Genomic DNA, 17,245 nt, shown 5'->3' on the forward strand with positions numbered 1-17,245 from the left:
TCCCACAGGCTCACAGGGAGAGCCTAACTTTATCCACCTGGACAGGCTGGGGGCGTGGCTATCAGGGGGCGCGTCCGTGATGTTCCTGGGTGTGCAGGGACTCCTGGGAGACAGAGTCCCTGCCGCGCACCACCACTGAAGCAACTGCCACACTCCAAGTCTCTCCCACAATCCTCAGCACAGTCCTGCCGCCTGAGCCCACGGACCTGAGCGCGAAGCGGCACCCGCGAACGAGCTGCAGCGCTGTTACCAGAAGTCCTCAGAAGGGTCCAGAAACTGCTACCCAGCCCGACACACAGCAACAAGGTAGGCGTCCCACAGGCTCACAGGGAGAGCCTAACTTTATCCACCTGGACAGGCTGGGGGCGTGGCTATCAGGGGGCGCGTCTGTGATGTTCCTGGGTGTGCAGGGACTCCTGGGAGACAGAGTCCCTGCCGCGCACCACCACTGAAGCAACTGCCACACTCCAAGTCTCTCCCACAATCCTCAGCACAGTCCTGCCGCCTGAGCCCACGGGCCTGAGCGCGATTATATAACCACATCGAGAATTTCAACCTCCTAGACAAGCACCAATCTGGCTTCCGTCAAGGCCACAGTACGGAATCTGCACACAATGGATGACATACAAAAAATGCTAGACCATGATGAATCATGCCTATCGATACTTCTTGACCGCTTTCAATATGGTCAAGCATGACAACCTATTATCCCTATTGGAGCAAAGGATGGGCCTTATTGGTCCAGTGTTACAATGGTTCACCTCCTTCCTAAATAACAGAACACAAAGAATCAAGTTGAAGCATTCACTCTCTCAACCCTCATGGTCACCATTGGGGTTCCACAGGGATCAATACTCTCACCCATTCTTTTTAATTTACTCATGGAGACCCTGGCAAATGCATTGACCTCTGCGAACATTCTATATCACCGGTACATGGACCAGATTACTTCATCTCCCTCAATGCTTTTCTACAGAATACTCAAAGCTGGCTCGCCTGCAACCACTTCATGCTCAACACCAAAAAAAACTGAATTCCTTCTCATCTCCCCACCCAACCACACACCCAAGATAGATGTATGGTTGAAACATCTAACTTCCTTTGACTGGGCTCCCCACATCATCGACTCTGCTAACTCCTTGGGAGTCACATAGAGAAACACCTGAACATGCAGGCGCAAATCACTAATGCCACCAAGGAAGCCAATCACCAAATGAGTATACTAAGGAAGCTTAAACCCTTTCTACCACAGAGCAACTTAAAAATGGCGGTACAAGCCCTAGTGTTACCAAGATTGGACTATTGAAGCACCACTCTATGCAGTCTCCCCAAATACAAGCTGGCCCCACTGAGGGCATCGCTTAACGCTGAGGCCGGACTGGTCTCAGGAACTAAAAGAAATAACCACATTTCTCTGACCTTGAAAGCTTAGTTTAAACTGGCTGCCCTACGTGGCAAGAATACACCTAAAGATCACCTGCATGGCCCACAAAGCTCTGCATACAATATCCCCAGTTACTTAGCACTAAAGCTAGAGCATTTTGGAGGATGCCGGCAATTGTAAAGTGTGAGATCCCTACTACTAAAACCACAATCCGTCCATGAAAAGAGAACTGGTTTCAGAGCTTTCTCAGGGATCGCACCGAAGATTTGGAACTCCCTACCACAAGAGATTCATGGAATCCCTTCATTTACCTCCTTCAAAAAAGAAGTAAAAAAATGCTTCTAATGAACAAACTCACCTCCTGATACTTTAAAGCTAAGTCGACTACAAGTCACCTATGCTACCCAATTATTTCTGCCTACCTCTCCTGTATTGATTGACGATTACCGAGTGTACATATGCTAACTCAACCTCTTTATGTCTAGTAGCAGTGTGTGGATCATTCTTTATTGATTACCAGACACCTATGCTATCCATATATTACTATCTATCTCTATTGTACTGAATGGAGAATACCGAATGCATGTATACTACCTCAACCATCTAACGTTTAATAACTGTATATTGTAAAGCGCTCCAATACCCTTGTGGGTCGTGTTCGCGCTATATAAAACGTTATAAATAAATAGTTTTACATCTCATAAGCTATCTTCCTCAACGCCAACAATTACCATGACTTAACAAACTTTATCTTAGCACCCCCTACACAATTTTGTATTGCCTCTATACCTTATTAGTATTTGAGCACCCACTACCATTAACACCCTCCAAGCAGCCCTCAAACTCAACGTGCTTCTTCAGAATATATGTAACTTAACCCCTGACTAGCATTTATCATATTCTGTTACAATGTTCTACTTACCTCCATTTACGTGTTGCCTCTACCTATTGCAGTTGTTTTGTCCAAATGGTGTTCTATACACAGTGCCTTATACTGAGATGGCTGCGAACAGAAAAAATGCAAATACAAAAATATCATGCTTGCGAATATGACCAGATATACTTTGGTGTCCACCATGTTGTCTAATCTTGAAAATGCTACTTTGTATTAGTTATGTATAAGATAATGTGACGTAAACCCTGTAAAGGAATGAAAGGATATAGCAGCAGTTCTTGTTAATACTCTACTTTTGGTGTTCTATTTTAGTGAGTCAAGCTTTCCCAGGTTGGGACAGATGGTCCTGGAATACGATAATCCACTGAAAAAGTTAAGTGAGGAGTTTGGACCGCATACAAAGGTGAGTTATGTGTACCTGGAGTTGGGGAGGGAGAGATTACTGTGCTGAAATTAAGTTCTGAGCAAAGCAGCCTTTCTTACCATAACAGCACCTCAAGAGTCATGAATGTCATTCACTCATGTTTACACATTAGATAGCAAAAATGATTAGTGGCATATTTGATTACTATCTTCATGACAAAGGAATGTAAAGCAGAATATAGAAATGTTTATGAGAGAAACGTTCAGGTGTTTTTTGATGTTAGAGGAGTTTTATCCGAATATATTTATAAAAAAAATACCAGGTAAACGAATACTTCAAGCTCTTGCCATTAATAACTTGCAGCAAGTAAAAATAGTTTTGTAGAAACGGAAATGTTGCTGCACTACTTAAATCTTCCAAGCAAAATTATTTAATATCCAGAGATTAGTGATTTATTTGCCATTGCCATGAATTCTTTCCTTGAATTAGTTATGGTATTACTTAAGAATTCTATTACGTGTTTGAATTTAACAGATCATTGATAACTAATGTTCTGTGTATGCTGTGACACCATGCAGAAAGTATTTATTTCCTGGGAAACAGCCTGTACTCCGTACATTCACCACACACATTTTATACTTCGATTAGACTATTTCCACGCTAGTCTTTTCGCAAGACTTTACCATGCATTTTGAACACTAGATGGCAGCGTTACACTATAAAACAGGACGGAATAACCAGATTAAACAGTGTATTTACAATCTGAGATGCAGAAGTTTTAGGGGCTATGTGTGGGTAAGTATGTTTGTAGTGTGTGGTTGTTGTTAGTGATGACGCGCGTGTGCTCATGCGCGTCATTCATAACAACAAATATCGAGTTATGATTTGAATGTGAATTGTCGCGTGTATGTGTGCGTGTGGTGTATATGTAAGTTGGTGCAGCGGGCTGGTATGTTGTTTCTTGAATGTTGATGTATGCATGCGAGTCTGTGTCGCGTGTGAGAGTCGCGTGTTGTGTGTTGATGTTCAAACGGAGATGCGTTGCAGATGTAGAGTTGCCGAGCAGTTGACTGGCATTCAAGAACTTACGCTTAACCTGCAAGCTTCGCAAATAAAGGCTCTCCTTTCTTGTTCAATTCAATTTGCTTCCTGGAAGTCTTTTCTTCTTTTATTACACTGGCGACGAACGGGAACACGTATTTACGCGTGCAACGAATATATTTTTCAAGGATTTTCATTTTTTTTACATTAAATCGTTTTCATTGGCTGCAACTTTTGGGAGATTTCGCACCAGCATTTCTTATTGGATGGTTTTCAGCGCTTCTGATTGGATCACAATATATGGATTACTAAGAGCTCGTTTCATTGGTTATTTCTTGAAAGAAAAAAAAAACGAATACTTTATTATTCAGCTCATCGTGGATCAGTAACAACTGGAATTTACAAGGAGAGAGGCATTTACAAGGTGATATTGACAGTAAGTGACATCTGTGATTCGCACACACTGTTGTGAGTCACAAGTTATTATAAATAATTATTCTTTTAACTTTTAAATCCCTTGTTTAAATAACCATGACTGGAATTCAACCTCCTCCCTTATTTTTAGCTAGCAAAGGTGATCCTCCTATTGAATGGGACATTTGGGAAACTATGTTTTTAGCGTATGTTGAAGTTTTAGAGGAAGGTGAGTGTGAAGCAGAAAGGAAACTAGCTTTATTGAAGCATTGTCTTGGTGGAATAGCTCTCAAAGAATTCAAAAGTCTTCCTCCATTAAGTGACACCTCTAATTTAAATGTATACCAAATTGCTACCAGACAATTAGCCATTAGGTATGGAAAAAAAATCAATATGGTTATGGAAAGATTTAAATTTTACTCAAGAAAACAACAAGCAGATGAATCTATAGACAACTATGTATCTGCATTGAGAGCATTGGCGGTAACTTGTGATTTTGAACATATTAACTATGACCAGGTTTTAAGAGACCAGATCCTCATGTGTACAAACAACAAGAAAATACAACAAAGGCTATGGACAACTTCAGACATGACTTTAAATGCAGCAATTGAAATTGCGAAATCAATAGAGCACTCAGAAAAATTTGTAGATGAAATACGTTCACAGAATAGTAGTAAATCTGATGTTTCAATTGTAAACAAGGAAAGTGAGAGATTTAAAGATTCAGGGAAATATGGGAAATACACCAATACAAGGAATGATAACCAGTATAAAAATGAATACAAGAATAGATGGCAGAAACCTGATCAGAGAATGAATACATGGCAAAGATCTGATCAGAGAGTGAATATGTGGCAGAAACCAGATACAAGAACTTATAATATGTACTGTTTCAGATGTGGAAGTAATCTTCATTTGGGAAATTCAAGATTGTGCCCAACTTTAGACAAAGTGTGTTCAAGATGTGAAAAAAAGGGGCATTTTTCAAAAGTTTGCAGATCAGCACCAAGGAAAGTCAGTTTAGTGCAAGAACAGGAACAAGAGAATTCAAGTGATTGTGAATTTAATGTGAATACCATAATGTGTATAACTAAAGAACAAAAAGTAAAGAAATTTCCTTCGTGTTTAATCACCATTAATGGAGTCTCTACCAAAGTATTTGTTGACTCTTGCTCATGGTACACAGTCTTACCTAATATCTTGTTCAAATCTAACTGGTCCGATATCAAACTATTACCACCAGATGTCACACCAAGTGGATATACAGGACATAAATTGCAACTCATTGGATATTTTGTTGCTGAACTGAAATTTAAAAACTACTCTGCACATGGGAAGGTGTATATAACAGAATCTGGTGATTCATTATTGAGTTGGCCACATGCTGATCAACTAGGTATGAAACTTGATCCCAGTGCTGATCCACCTGTTTATGCAATTGACTCTGGATCAAATGAATCTGTACATGGTGAAACTGGAGGAGATTTGATCTCAAAAATTAAAGAAGCATTTCCCAATTTATTTTGTGATGTTCTAGGCAAATATAAGGGGTTTGAACATCGAATAAAAGTACATGCAAATGCTATACCTGTCCGCCATAAAGTGAGGAATGTACCTCTTTCTTACAGAGAAAAGTTGAAAGAAATTCTTGATGACATGTGCAAAAAGAACATCATAGAACCCATTGAATCGTCTCCATGGGTTTCTCCCATCGTAATTTCGATCAAATCTGGGGGAGATCTTCGTGTATGTATAGATTTGCGCAGTTTAAACAATGCAATTTGTGTAGACTCACATCCTTTGCCCAATCTACACGAAATGGTATCTACGCTTAACAATGCAAAAAAATTTTCATGCTTAGATCTAGCAAGTGCGTATCATCAAGTTGTCTTACATGAAGACTCAAAGGACTTAACTGCCTTTATAACTCCTGAAGGGTTATATAGATTTTGCAGGATGCCTTTTGGATTAGCAAGTGCAGCTGCAGTTTTTCAAAGGCTAATGAAAGAGACACTGGAAGGTTTAACTGGGGCGATCGCATTCCAAGATGACATTTTAGTTTTTGGGAAAGACATAATTGAACATGACAACCATCTATTTAAAGTATTAAACGCCTTGGCCAAGAAGGGGCTAACATTACGTGCATCCAAATGTAAATTTAGGAGAGATGAAGTAGAATATCTTGGACATTGTATTAGTGCTAATGGCATCAGACCTAAAAACTCACATTTGGAAAACATCAGCAAAGCCCCTATTCCTCAGAACAAGGAACAGTTAGTTGCATTTTTAGGTCTTGTTGAATTCTATTCAAAATTTATCCAGAACTATGCGAGCGTAATTGAACCTTTCAGGATGCTTTTAAAGAAAAATGCAAAATTTGAGTGGACAGAAACTATGACAGGAACTTTCAATGCTGTGAAGTCAATGATTACCAAAGCACCTTGTCTTAAACCATTTGTAATTGGCAAGAAGTGTATAGTGACAGTAGATGCAAGTAATTGTGGTTTGGGTGCTGTGTTGATTCAAGAGGAGTGGGGTAAAGAATGGATTGTTTCATATGCCTAAAGAACATTGAGAGAGACTGAACGTCATTATTCGGTGATTGAAAGAGAACTCCTGGCATGTGTTTGGGGTGCTGAACATTTCAGACCTTTCTTATGGGGAACGAAATTCACTATAAAAACTGATCACAAGCCTTTAGTACATATATTGTCACCGGGTGGAGGACGCACTCTTTCTTCAAGGTTAGCCAGATTATCATCAAGGTTGCAAAATTTCCAATATTCTTTAGAATATATTCCTGGGAAATCGAATGTTCATGCAGATTGTATGTCAAGGCTTCCATTACCATGCAGAGATACTGATGTAATTGATAAAGATGAATGTGAAGTAGCATGTGTTTATAATGACGTTAATTTAGTGTTTGGTGAAAGTTCAATAGTTGAGGAGGAAACATGGAATGAAGAAATGAACAAAGATTTAGAACTCACAAAGGTGAAGGAATATGTGTTGAATGGTTGGCCTGAAGGGAAAAACTTTACAGGTGGTTTAATGAGTTATCATATGATTAAGGATGAATTAACCATAGAAAATGGGATACTGTTGAGGAATGATAAATTTATTCCACCTTTCGGTCTCAGGAAAAAGTTTTTGGATTTAGCTCATGTTGGGCATTTTGGGATATCGGTTACTAGAAGACGGTTGAAGAATAATTTCTGGTGGCCGGGTATAGATTATTTTGTTGAACAACAAGTGAAATTGTGTGATTTGTGTACTAACAGTGACAAAACGGCCAAAGCTTTGCCCAGTATACCACAACCTGTCAGTTTACCGACATCACCATGGAATAAGATTGGGATTGACATAATTGGTCCATTCAGTGTTTTACCACAACAACATTCGTTTGGCATAGTACTTATAGATTACTTTTCAAAATGGCCAGAGATAAAAACAGTCAAAGAAGTGACTAGTGATGCTATAATACAGTTTATGGATGAAATTTTCTGCAGGGAGGGTATTCCCCAGGAAGTTGTGACGGATAATGGTCCACAATTTGTTAGTAGACAAATGGAAAAGTATTTTAGTAGATGTGGCATTTTCCACAGAAGGATAGCAGTATTCCATCCTGAGGCCAATGGTCAAATAGAAAGATTCAATAGAGTTATCAAGGAAGCTATCCAACTAGCTGTCAAAGGTGGATTGTGCTGGAACAAGGCTTTACAGTCCATGTTACTATCTTATAGAACTACCCCCAATGCTATTACCTTGCTGTCTCCTTTTGAAATGTTAAGAGGGCGTAAACCTAGCACTAATTTAGTTCCTTGGTGGTTAAAGAATAAGGATAGTAACCGTATTGATTTTGCTGAGGTGGATTTTGAGGAGATTCGCAGGAAAGTTAACGTTTATAAGGAGAAGATGAAAGAAGAATTATCAAGGGAGAGAACAAGGAGTTGTGTACCTGTACACGTTGGTGATTTAGTGAGGTTGAAGAAAGGCAGTTATGTACATAAAGGGTTGGCAAAGTGGTCTGATCCTGTTAAAGTTGTTGAAGTGTTCAGGAACGCTGTGAGAGTAACTGATGGTAGCGTATGGCATTTCAGCAGAGTCTCAAGATATAATAGTAGAAAGGAATTTCACGGAAATGTTTCATCAAATACGGTTTTGGATGAAGATGATTCATTCAATGAATATCTGGATGTTGATGTTAATGACTCAAAGTCATCTGAGCTTTCTACCGCTACTACTGACAGTGAATTATCTACTGCCACCACTGAAGGTGATTCACAAGAATTATTGAGGAGTTCAAGATGTCGGAGAATTCCTTCAAAATTCAATGATTTTGTTCTGTCTTAAAAAAAAAAAAAAAGGGAGGGAGGTGTGTAGTGTGTGGTTGTTGTTAGTGATGACGCGCGTGTGCTCATGCGCGTCATTCATAACAACAAATATCGAGTTATGATTTGAATGTGAATTGTCGCGTGTATGTGTGCGTGTGGTGTATATGTAAGTTGGTGCCGCGGGCTGGTATGTTGTTTCTTGAATGTTGATGTATGCATGCGAGTCTGTGTCGCGTGTGAGAGTCGCGTGTTGTGTGTTGATGTTCAAACGGAGATGCGTTGCAGATGTAGAGTTGCCGAGCAGTTGACTGGCATTCAAGAACTTACGCTTAACCTGCAAGCTTCGCAAATAAAGGCTCTCCTTTCTTGTTCAATTCAATTTGCTTCCTGGAAGTCTTTTCTTCTTTTATTACAATGTTGATATTCAGGTATTTAAAAAAAAAGTGGGTATTAATTTAATAACAATTTATAATCAAGGGATTAATCAGTAAAACTTTCAGGACGAGGCACAGGAGGTTTAGGAGCTATTGGTAGGTAAACATGTTAATATTCACGTAATTTAAAAAAGAACCTGAATATTAATTTGAAATAAATAGCTCTGCATGATGTATGTTAAAAAAAAAAAAAGAACGGGATGCAGAAGCTGTCGGGACAGTGGATGGGTATGTATGTTAATACTCATGTTTGTTTGTAAAATATCTGAGTATTAATTCAAAAACAATTTATAATGGACAGGTTAAGCAGTAAACTTTCAGGACGGGGTGTAGGAACTTTAGGGTCTATGGATGGGTAAATATGTTAATATTCAGTTGTTTTAAATAAATAGAACCTGAATATTAATTTGATACCAAATAAATAGATCTGCATGATGCCTATTAAAGAAAAGAAAAAAGACCGGGACGGGTGCATAAGGTATAGGGAAAGTAGGTGGGTAAGTGTGTTAATACGCGGGTATTTATAAACATAAATAAATACCTGAGTATTCATTATTATAATTAATAATGAACAGATTATTTAGTATGCTTTCAGGAATGGATGTAGTAGGTTTTGGGGCTATTGGTTGGGTAAGCATGTTAATATTCAGGTATTTAAAAAAAAGAACCTAAGTATTCATTTGATACCAAATAAATAGGTCTGCATGATGTCTATTAAAGAAAAAAGAAAAATACCAGGACAGGAAGCAGAAGGTATAGGGGCAGTGGGTGGGTAAGTGTATTAATACTCGGGTATTTTTAAACTTAAATAAATACCTGACTATTAATTTAATAATTTATAATTACCAGATTAAGCAGTATACTTTCAGGACTGGGTGTAGTAGGTTTTGGGGCTATTGGGTGAGTAAGCATGTTAATATTCGGGTATTTAAAAAAAAAACTGAGTATTAATTTGAAACCATATGAATAGGTCTGCATGATGCCTATTAAATTAATTTAAAAAATACCGTGACGGGTGCAGAAGGTATAGGGGCAGTGGGTGGGTAAATGTGTAAATATTCGTGCATTTTTAAACATAAATAAAAACCTGAGTAATTATTTAATAATTTATAATCCATACTGATACAATAAAGAGAGAGCCCAAACCTTTGAGGCGGGTAACCTCAGGAACCACAGCACCAATCACAACACCCAATACAGCGTTGGAAAGGGCAGTTGCAGCAGAAGGACATAGGCTATGGAGACGCCCACCATATACATTTAAAAGGTAAAAGAACCGTGCCAGCAAAGTAGTCCCTTGTGGGCGTGTCTGTGTTGTGCTGTGGGCGTGTGCTGGGGGCGTGACAAACGCTGGGGGCGTGTGGTACGTTCCGCCCTTCATGCCATGTCTCATATTGTATACTAATCCCACCCTGCTCCCTTTAAATACCCCTGCACCCCATAATCATAACCCACCCTTACTCCTTAAAATACCCCAACACCCTTAAACACTAACCCATCTTAACCCTATAAATATACCCTGTACCCCAAACCCCAAATTTATCCCTAAACCCTAAAAATACCCCTGTCCTCCAAATCCCAAACATAGCCCTGAGACCTATAAACCCCCCTGTACCTCAAAACCCAAACCTACCCCTGAACCCTAAAAATACCCCTGTACCCCATAACACAAACCTAGCCCTGAACCCTAAAAATACCACTGTACCCCAAAACCCAAACCTGCCCCTGAACCCTAAAATACCCCTGTACCACAAAACCCAAACTTAGCCCTGAACCCTTAAAATACCCCTGTACCCCAAAACCCAAACCTACCCCTGAACCTTAAAAATATCCCTGTACCCCAAAACCCAAACCTAGCCCTGAACCCTGAAAATAACCCTGTACCCCAAAACCCAAACCTACCCCTGAACCCTAAAATACCCCTGTACCCCAAAACCCAAACCTAGCCCTGGACCCTAAAAATACCCCTGTACCCTAAAACCCAAACCTAGCCCTGAACCCTTAAAATACCCCTGTACCCCAAAACCCAAACCTACCCCTGAACCCTAAAAATACCCCTATACCCCAAAACCCAAACCTAGCCCTGAACCCTAAAAATACCCCTGTACCCCAAAACCCATACCTATCCCTAAACCCTAAAACTACCCCTGTACCCCATAACCCAAAACTATATCTGAACCCTTAAAATACCCAAACACCCCAAAGCATATACCTCAGTACCCCAAAACATATTCCCCTATACCCATACTTACCTTATCCAAACATTAAAAAACACATGCTTTTACCATTCATGCATTTACAACGAATTTCGTTGTAAATGTACGCGTGGTAAAAGCATATAAAATGTAATGCCATGCGTTATAATGGCATTGCGGAGTCATGGTACTTTCGTAATGAAAGTATGCGGAGTGATGGTATGCGGGAAGAAAATTGCGGAATAATGGGTGTTTACCCACCCCCGGTAAGTAGATTGGTGGCATGGCAGCCCACCTCTCCAGCAACATACTCAAATTTTTTCACCACCCATTTGAAAAATGCACAGGTCTCTCTCATTGATGGCCAGCACCGACATACAATTTTTGACACACCTCCCGCCACAAGTTCTAGAATTGCGAACTTTGGAGCTGGGGAGCTACGTTTGAATCTCGGCATGAGCTCAACATCCTGTGATTCCAGGTAAATCGCTTTGTCTCCCCGTGCCTACCACAAATTAATGTGTTCTTCTGTAATGTAAATTGTGCTCATGCCATGTTGTCGAGTTCGCGCTATATAATATTGCAAGGAAAATTAAAGTAGGGAAACTCGAGTTCACACACTACTGAACGCGCACTCTTAAGTGCATCAGCAGTGCACTGTGAATCGGAGCGTTTCACAGGCCTGTCACAGATAAGAAATGCTATGAAAACGAAATCCTACAAAACAATATACTACTGGCCGGCAGCAATTCATACCCGGACAACGTCGGGACAGGCTGCTGTTTACAGATAAAGCAGGACGAGGTGCAATAGGTTTAGGGGCTATTGGATGTCTAAGCATGTTAATATTCAGGTATCATAAAAAAAACCTGAGTATTAGTTTCATATTAAATTGATAGTTCTGCATGATGCCTGTTAAATTAAAAAAAATACTGGAATGGGATCTTGAAGGTATAGGGGCAGTGGGTAGGTACGTGTGTTAATACATGTTTTAAAAAAATACTTGAGTATTTACTTAATAACAATATAAAATTAACAGATTAAACATGATGTTTTTGAGATGGGGTGCAGGACGTTTAGGGGCTCTGGATGGGCAAGCATGTTAATATTTAAGCTTAAAAAAAAACCTGAGTATTAGTTTGAAACCAAATTAATAGTTTTGCACGATGCCTGTAAAAAATATATATAAAAAGGGTCGGGATTCACAAGGTATACATTTAAACTATAATATTACAAAATCAGATTGCACATGGTTTATGGGTAGTACGTTGGAAAGTTTGTGACAATCTTTTGCACACCAAAGAAATGCAAATGACATTTATTTTGTAACTGAAATAATCTTAATAATCCATTTAAGAATAGAATACCATTATTTTAACATAAATCTCTTTCAATAAATAAAAATAAAAAAACCTGATGTTACTCATTTAAACCAATTTATTTAACTTTACCCCAAGATGTAAGATGAAGCAATACAACATTTTTAGGTGATAATCCCACATTATGCTCATAGACACATGGTAACAGCAGTATATTCTCCCTTTCCATGAATTTGTTCAGCGTCTCTTAGTTGAGCAGATAGAGCACATTGGAGCCAGACGGATGAATGCATATCAGAGAGCTACATGTAGGTAACTTTAATTTATATATTTTTTTAAAGTAAGAACATTTACATTAAAGAATGAGGGAGTGAGGCTTAGTAACGTTCTAAACTAGCATACTCCCTTACTTATACACGTGTCACAATTTTAAAAAAAACTTTACAAAATGCATGTATACCGGTTCCCGATTTTGGAAACAAGGTCACGATTCAAGTGTTCATAATGAAAACAGTATATTTCCAACTTGTTTTTTTAAGTAATCTTACTAGGTTCCAAAAGTAAAGCCAATTTTAAAGTGAGAGACTTTCTTAAGGTCCGACATGGTGAACCAAAGAAATGCAGACAAAGAATGTAATTGTTTCTTAATAGGAACGTAATCCAAAGAAAAAGTAAAGCAAAGTATTAAAAATGTAAAATGTAGGCAATATTTTCCAGTTAACCTGCCAGGGTATATTTCAAGGTCCCATGGGGATCCTAACAATTAAGTGAGTGGTGACATGAAAATACATATCAGAGCCAATTATACATCACACAAAGTTGATTGACCTTTTTTTTTAATATATGTAGTTTATTTGTTATTTGTTAAATTCATATAAAGGATTCATATAAATACTTAGAAAAATATACATTAATTTAGACTCAACATCACATATAGGGTGGAGAGAAAAGCGGTTGTGTTTGTGGTTTTAGCTTAAACCATAATTTGAATCAAGCGGGATGCAAACATCCAAGTCCCACACACTCCCAGAATCATCCACTAGAATCACACTAACTCTCAGACTCACTCGTTACAATTATATACAATCACATACATAACATTCATAAAGGTACATCAAGGCCTGCAGAAGGGGTGTCTTATGGCTGCTAGGACTGCAATCACATTATGGAGGCAGGTAGATGGAAAAGAGGTAGTTAACAAAGACTGCACTTTGGGCCATCCATAAAGGTCACGCGTCTTCGGTTAGCGACATAGAGCTGACTGATTTGTTAATGAGCTGTTTAAAGATATTGTGAGATCCACTGAGTTTCCAGGCTTCTTGTAGGCACAGGGAGTTTAAGGAGTGCTTAAGATATAACACAGCCGTACTGTTGCTCTTGCTTTCCATCTCTTTCCATAGATGGTAGTTTAGGCTTTTGGGTTCTCCTCTCTGGATCTTATGCCATCTTTTGGCGTATTCAGAAAAGGGGGGTGGTGATGAACAGAGTGTCTGAATTAAGCAGACCACTCTTACCCAGTCCAAAGATCAGGGCTTGATCCATCACCGTTATTTATCTCACTGCACCATCCCAGCTCAGAACCTGGCTATATGCAAATCAGTCTCTCCCTGGCCCAGTGCATCATGGGAACAGGGCAGACTAAACTACCAAGCCAATTCTTCACCAGAAAGGAGACAAGCTACCGGGGACCGGTTTCTGGCATTTCAGCCTTCTTCGGCCCAGCTTGCTTGAATCCTGATGGTGCAGTGAGAAAGGGACTCATGTCTGAGTATACCCTGCCACACCTATAGTGGCCAAAAACGATTCAGAAAAGGGGGGTGGTGATGAACAGAGTGTCTGAATTAAGCAGACCACTCTTACCCAGTCCAAAGATCAGGGCTTGATCCATCACCGTTATTTATCTCACTGCACCATCCCAGCTCAGAACCTGGCTATATGCAAATCAGTCTGTCCCTGGCCCAGTGCATCATGGGAACAGGGCAGACTAAACTACCAAGCAAATTCTTCACCAGAAAGGAGACAAGCTACCGGGGACCGGTTTCTGGCATTTCAGCCTTCTTCGGCCCGGCTTGCTTGAATCCTGATGGTGCAGTGAGAAAGGGACTCATGTCTGAGTATACCCTGCCACACCTATAGTGGCCAAAAACGATTTAGAAAAGGGGGGTGGTGATGAACAGAGTGTCTGAATTAAGCAGACCACTCTTACCCAGTCCAAAGACCAGGGCTTGATCAATCACCGTTATTTATCTCACTGCACCATCCCAGCTCAGAACCTGGCTATATGCAAATCAGTCTCTCCCTGGCCCAGTGCATCATCGGAAGAGGGCAGACTAAACAACCAAGCCAATTCTTCACCAGAAAGGAGACAAGCTACCGGGGACCGGTTTCTGGCATTTCAACCTTCTTCGGCCCGGCTTGCTTGAATCCTGATGGTGCAGTGAGAAAGGGACTCATGTCTGAGTATACCCTGCCACACCTATAGTGGCCAAAAACGATTCAGAAAAGGGGGGTGGTGATGAACAGAGTGTCTGAATTAAGCAGACTACTCTTACCCAGTCCAAAGATCAGGGCTTGATCCATCACCGTTGTTTATCTCATTGCACCATCCCAGCTCAGAACCTGGCTATATGCAAATCAGTCTGTCCCTGGCCCAGTGCATCATGGGAACAGGGCAGACTAAACTACCAAGCCAATTCTTCCCCAGAAAGGAGACAAACTACCGGGGACCGGTTTCTGGCATTTCAGCCTTCTTCGGCCCGGCTTGCTTGAATCCTGATGGTGCAGTGAGAAAGGGACTCATGTCTGAGTATACCCTGCCACACCTATAGTGGCCAAAAACGATTCAGAAAAGAGGGGTGGTGATGAACAGAGTGTCTGAATTAAGCAGACCACTCTTACCCAGTCCAAAGATCAGGGCTTGATCCATCACCGTTATTTATCTCACTGCACCATCCCAGCTCAGAACCTGGCTATATGTAAATCAGTCTGTCCCTGGCCCAGTGCATCATGGGAACAGGGCAGACTAAACTACCAAGCCAATTCTTCACCAGAAAGGAGACAAGCTACCGGGGACCGGTTTCTGGCATTTCAGCCTTCTTCGGCCCGGCTTGCTTGAATCCTGATGGTGCAGTGAGAAAGGGATTCATGTCTGAGTATACTCTGCCACACCTATAGTGGCCAAAAACGATTCAGAAAAGGGGGGTGGTGATGAACAGAGTGTCTGAATTAAGCAGACCACTCTTACCCAGTCCAAAGATCAGGGCTTGATCCATCACCGTTATTTATCTCATTGCACCATCCCAGCTCAGAACCTGGCTATATGCAAATCAGTCTGTCCCTGGCCCAGTGCATCATGGGAACAGGGCAGACTAAACTACCAAGCCAATTCTTCACCAGAAAGGAGACAAGCTACCGGGGACCGGTTTCTGGCATTTCAGCCTTCTTCGGCCCGGCTTGCTTGAATCCTGATGGTGCAGTGAGAAAGGGACTCATGTCTGAGTATACCCTGCCACACCTATAGTGGCCAAAAACGATTCAGAAAAGAGGGGTGGTGATGAACAGAGTGTCTGAATTAAGCAGACCACTCTTACCCAGTCCAAAGATCAGGGCTTGATCCATCACCGTTATTTATCTCACTGCACCATCCCAGCTCAGAACCTGGCTATATGTAAATCAGTCTGTCCCTGGCCCAGTGCATCATGGGAACAGGGCAGACTAAACTACCAAGCCAATTCTTCACCAGAAAGGAGACAAGCTACCGGGGACCGGTTTCTGGCATTTCAGCCTTCTTTGGCCCGGCTTGCTTGAATCCTGATGGTGCAGTGAGAAAGGGATTCATGTCTGAGTATACTCTGCCACACCTATAGTGGCCAAAAACGATTCAGAAAAGGGGGGTGGTGATGAACAGAGTGTCTGAATTAAGCAGACCACTCTTACCCAGTCCAAAGATCAGGGCTTGATCCATCACCGTTATTTATCTCATTGCACCATCCCAGCTCAGAACCTGGCTATATGCAAATCAGTCTGTCCCTCGCCCAGTGCATCATGGGAACAGGGCAGACTAAACTACCAAGCCAATTCTTCACCAGAAAGGAGACAAGTTACCGGGGACCGGTTTCTGGCATTTCAGCCTTCTTCGGCCCGGCTTGCTTGAATCCTGATGGTGCAGTGAGAAAGGGACTCATGTCTGAGTATACCCTGCCACACCTATAGTGGCCAAAAACGATTCAGAAAAGGGGGGTGGTGATGAACAGAGTGTCTGAATTAAGCAGACCACTCTTACCCAGTCCAAAGATCAGGGCTTGATCCATCACCGTTATTTATCTCACTGCACCATCCCAGCTCAGAACCTGGCTATATGCAAATCAGTCTGTCCCTGGCCCAGTGCATCATGGGAACAGGGCAGACTAAACTACCAAGCCAATTCTTCACCAGAAAGGAGACAAGCTACCGGGGACCGGTTTCTGGTATTTCAGCCTTCTTCGGCCCGGCTTGCTTGAATCCTGATGGTGCAGTGAGAAAGGGACTCATGTCTGAGTATACCCTGCCACACCTATAGTGGCCAAAAACGATTCAGAAAAGGGGGGTGGTGATGAACAGAGTGTCTGAATTAAGCAGACCACTCTTACCCAGTCCAAAGATCAGGGCTTGATCCATCACCGTTATTTATCTCACTGCACCATCCCAGCTCAGAACCTGGCTATATGCAAATCAGTCTGTCCCTGGCCCAGTGCATCATGGGAACAGGGCAGACTAAACTACCAAGCCAATTCTTCACCAGAAAGGAGACAAGCTACCGGGGACCGGTTTCTGGCATTTCAGCCTTCTTCGGCCCGGCTTGCTTGAATCCTGATGGTGCAAGC

At 41.1% G+C, this 17,245-nt stretch overlaps 1 protein-coding gene across 1 annotated transcript in view; it reads left to right on the forward strand.

Annotated features, from left to right (window-relative positions):
- NCKAP1L (NCK associated protein 1 like) overlaps positions 1-17,245 on the forward strand; it is a 1,717,783-nt gene that overhangs the window by 195,853 nt on the left and 1,504,685 nt on the right. The window contains exon 6 of the mRNA XM_086964598.1: positions 2,592-2,682. Within this exon, the coding sequence (XP_086820724.1) occupies positions 2,592-2,682 (91 nt within the window). The remainder of the gene's footprint in view (positions 1-2,591; positions 2,683-17,245) is intronic.

This window comes from Lissotriton vulgaris, chromosome 1_1 (assembly GCF_964263255.1).
Source record: "Lissotriton vulgaris chromosome 1_1, aLisVul1.2, whole genome shotgun sequence".
NCBI lineage: Eukaryota > Metazoa > Chordata > Amphibia > Caudata > Salamandridae > Lissotriton > Lissotriton vulgaris.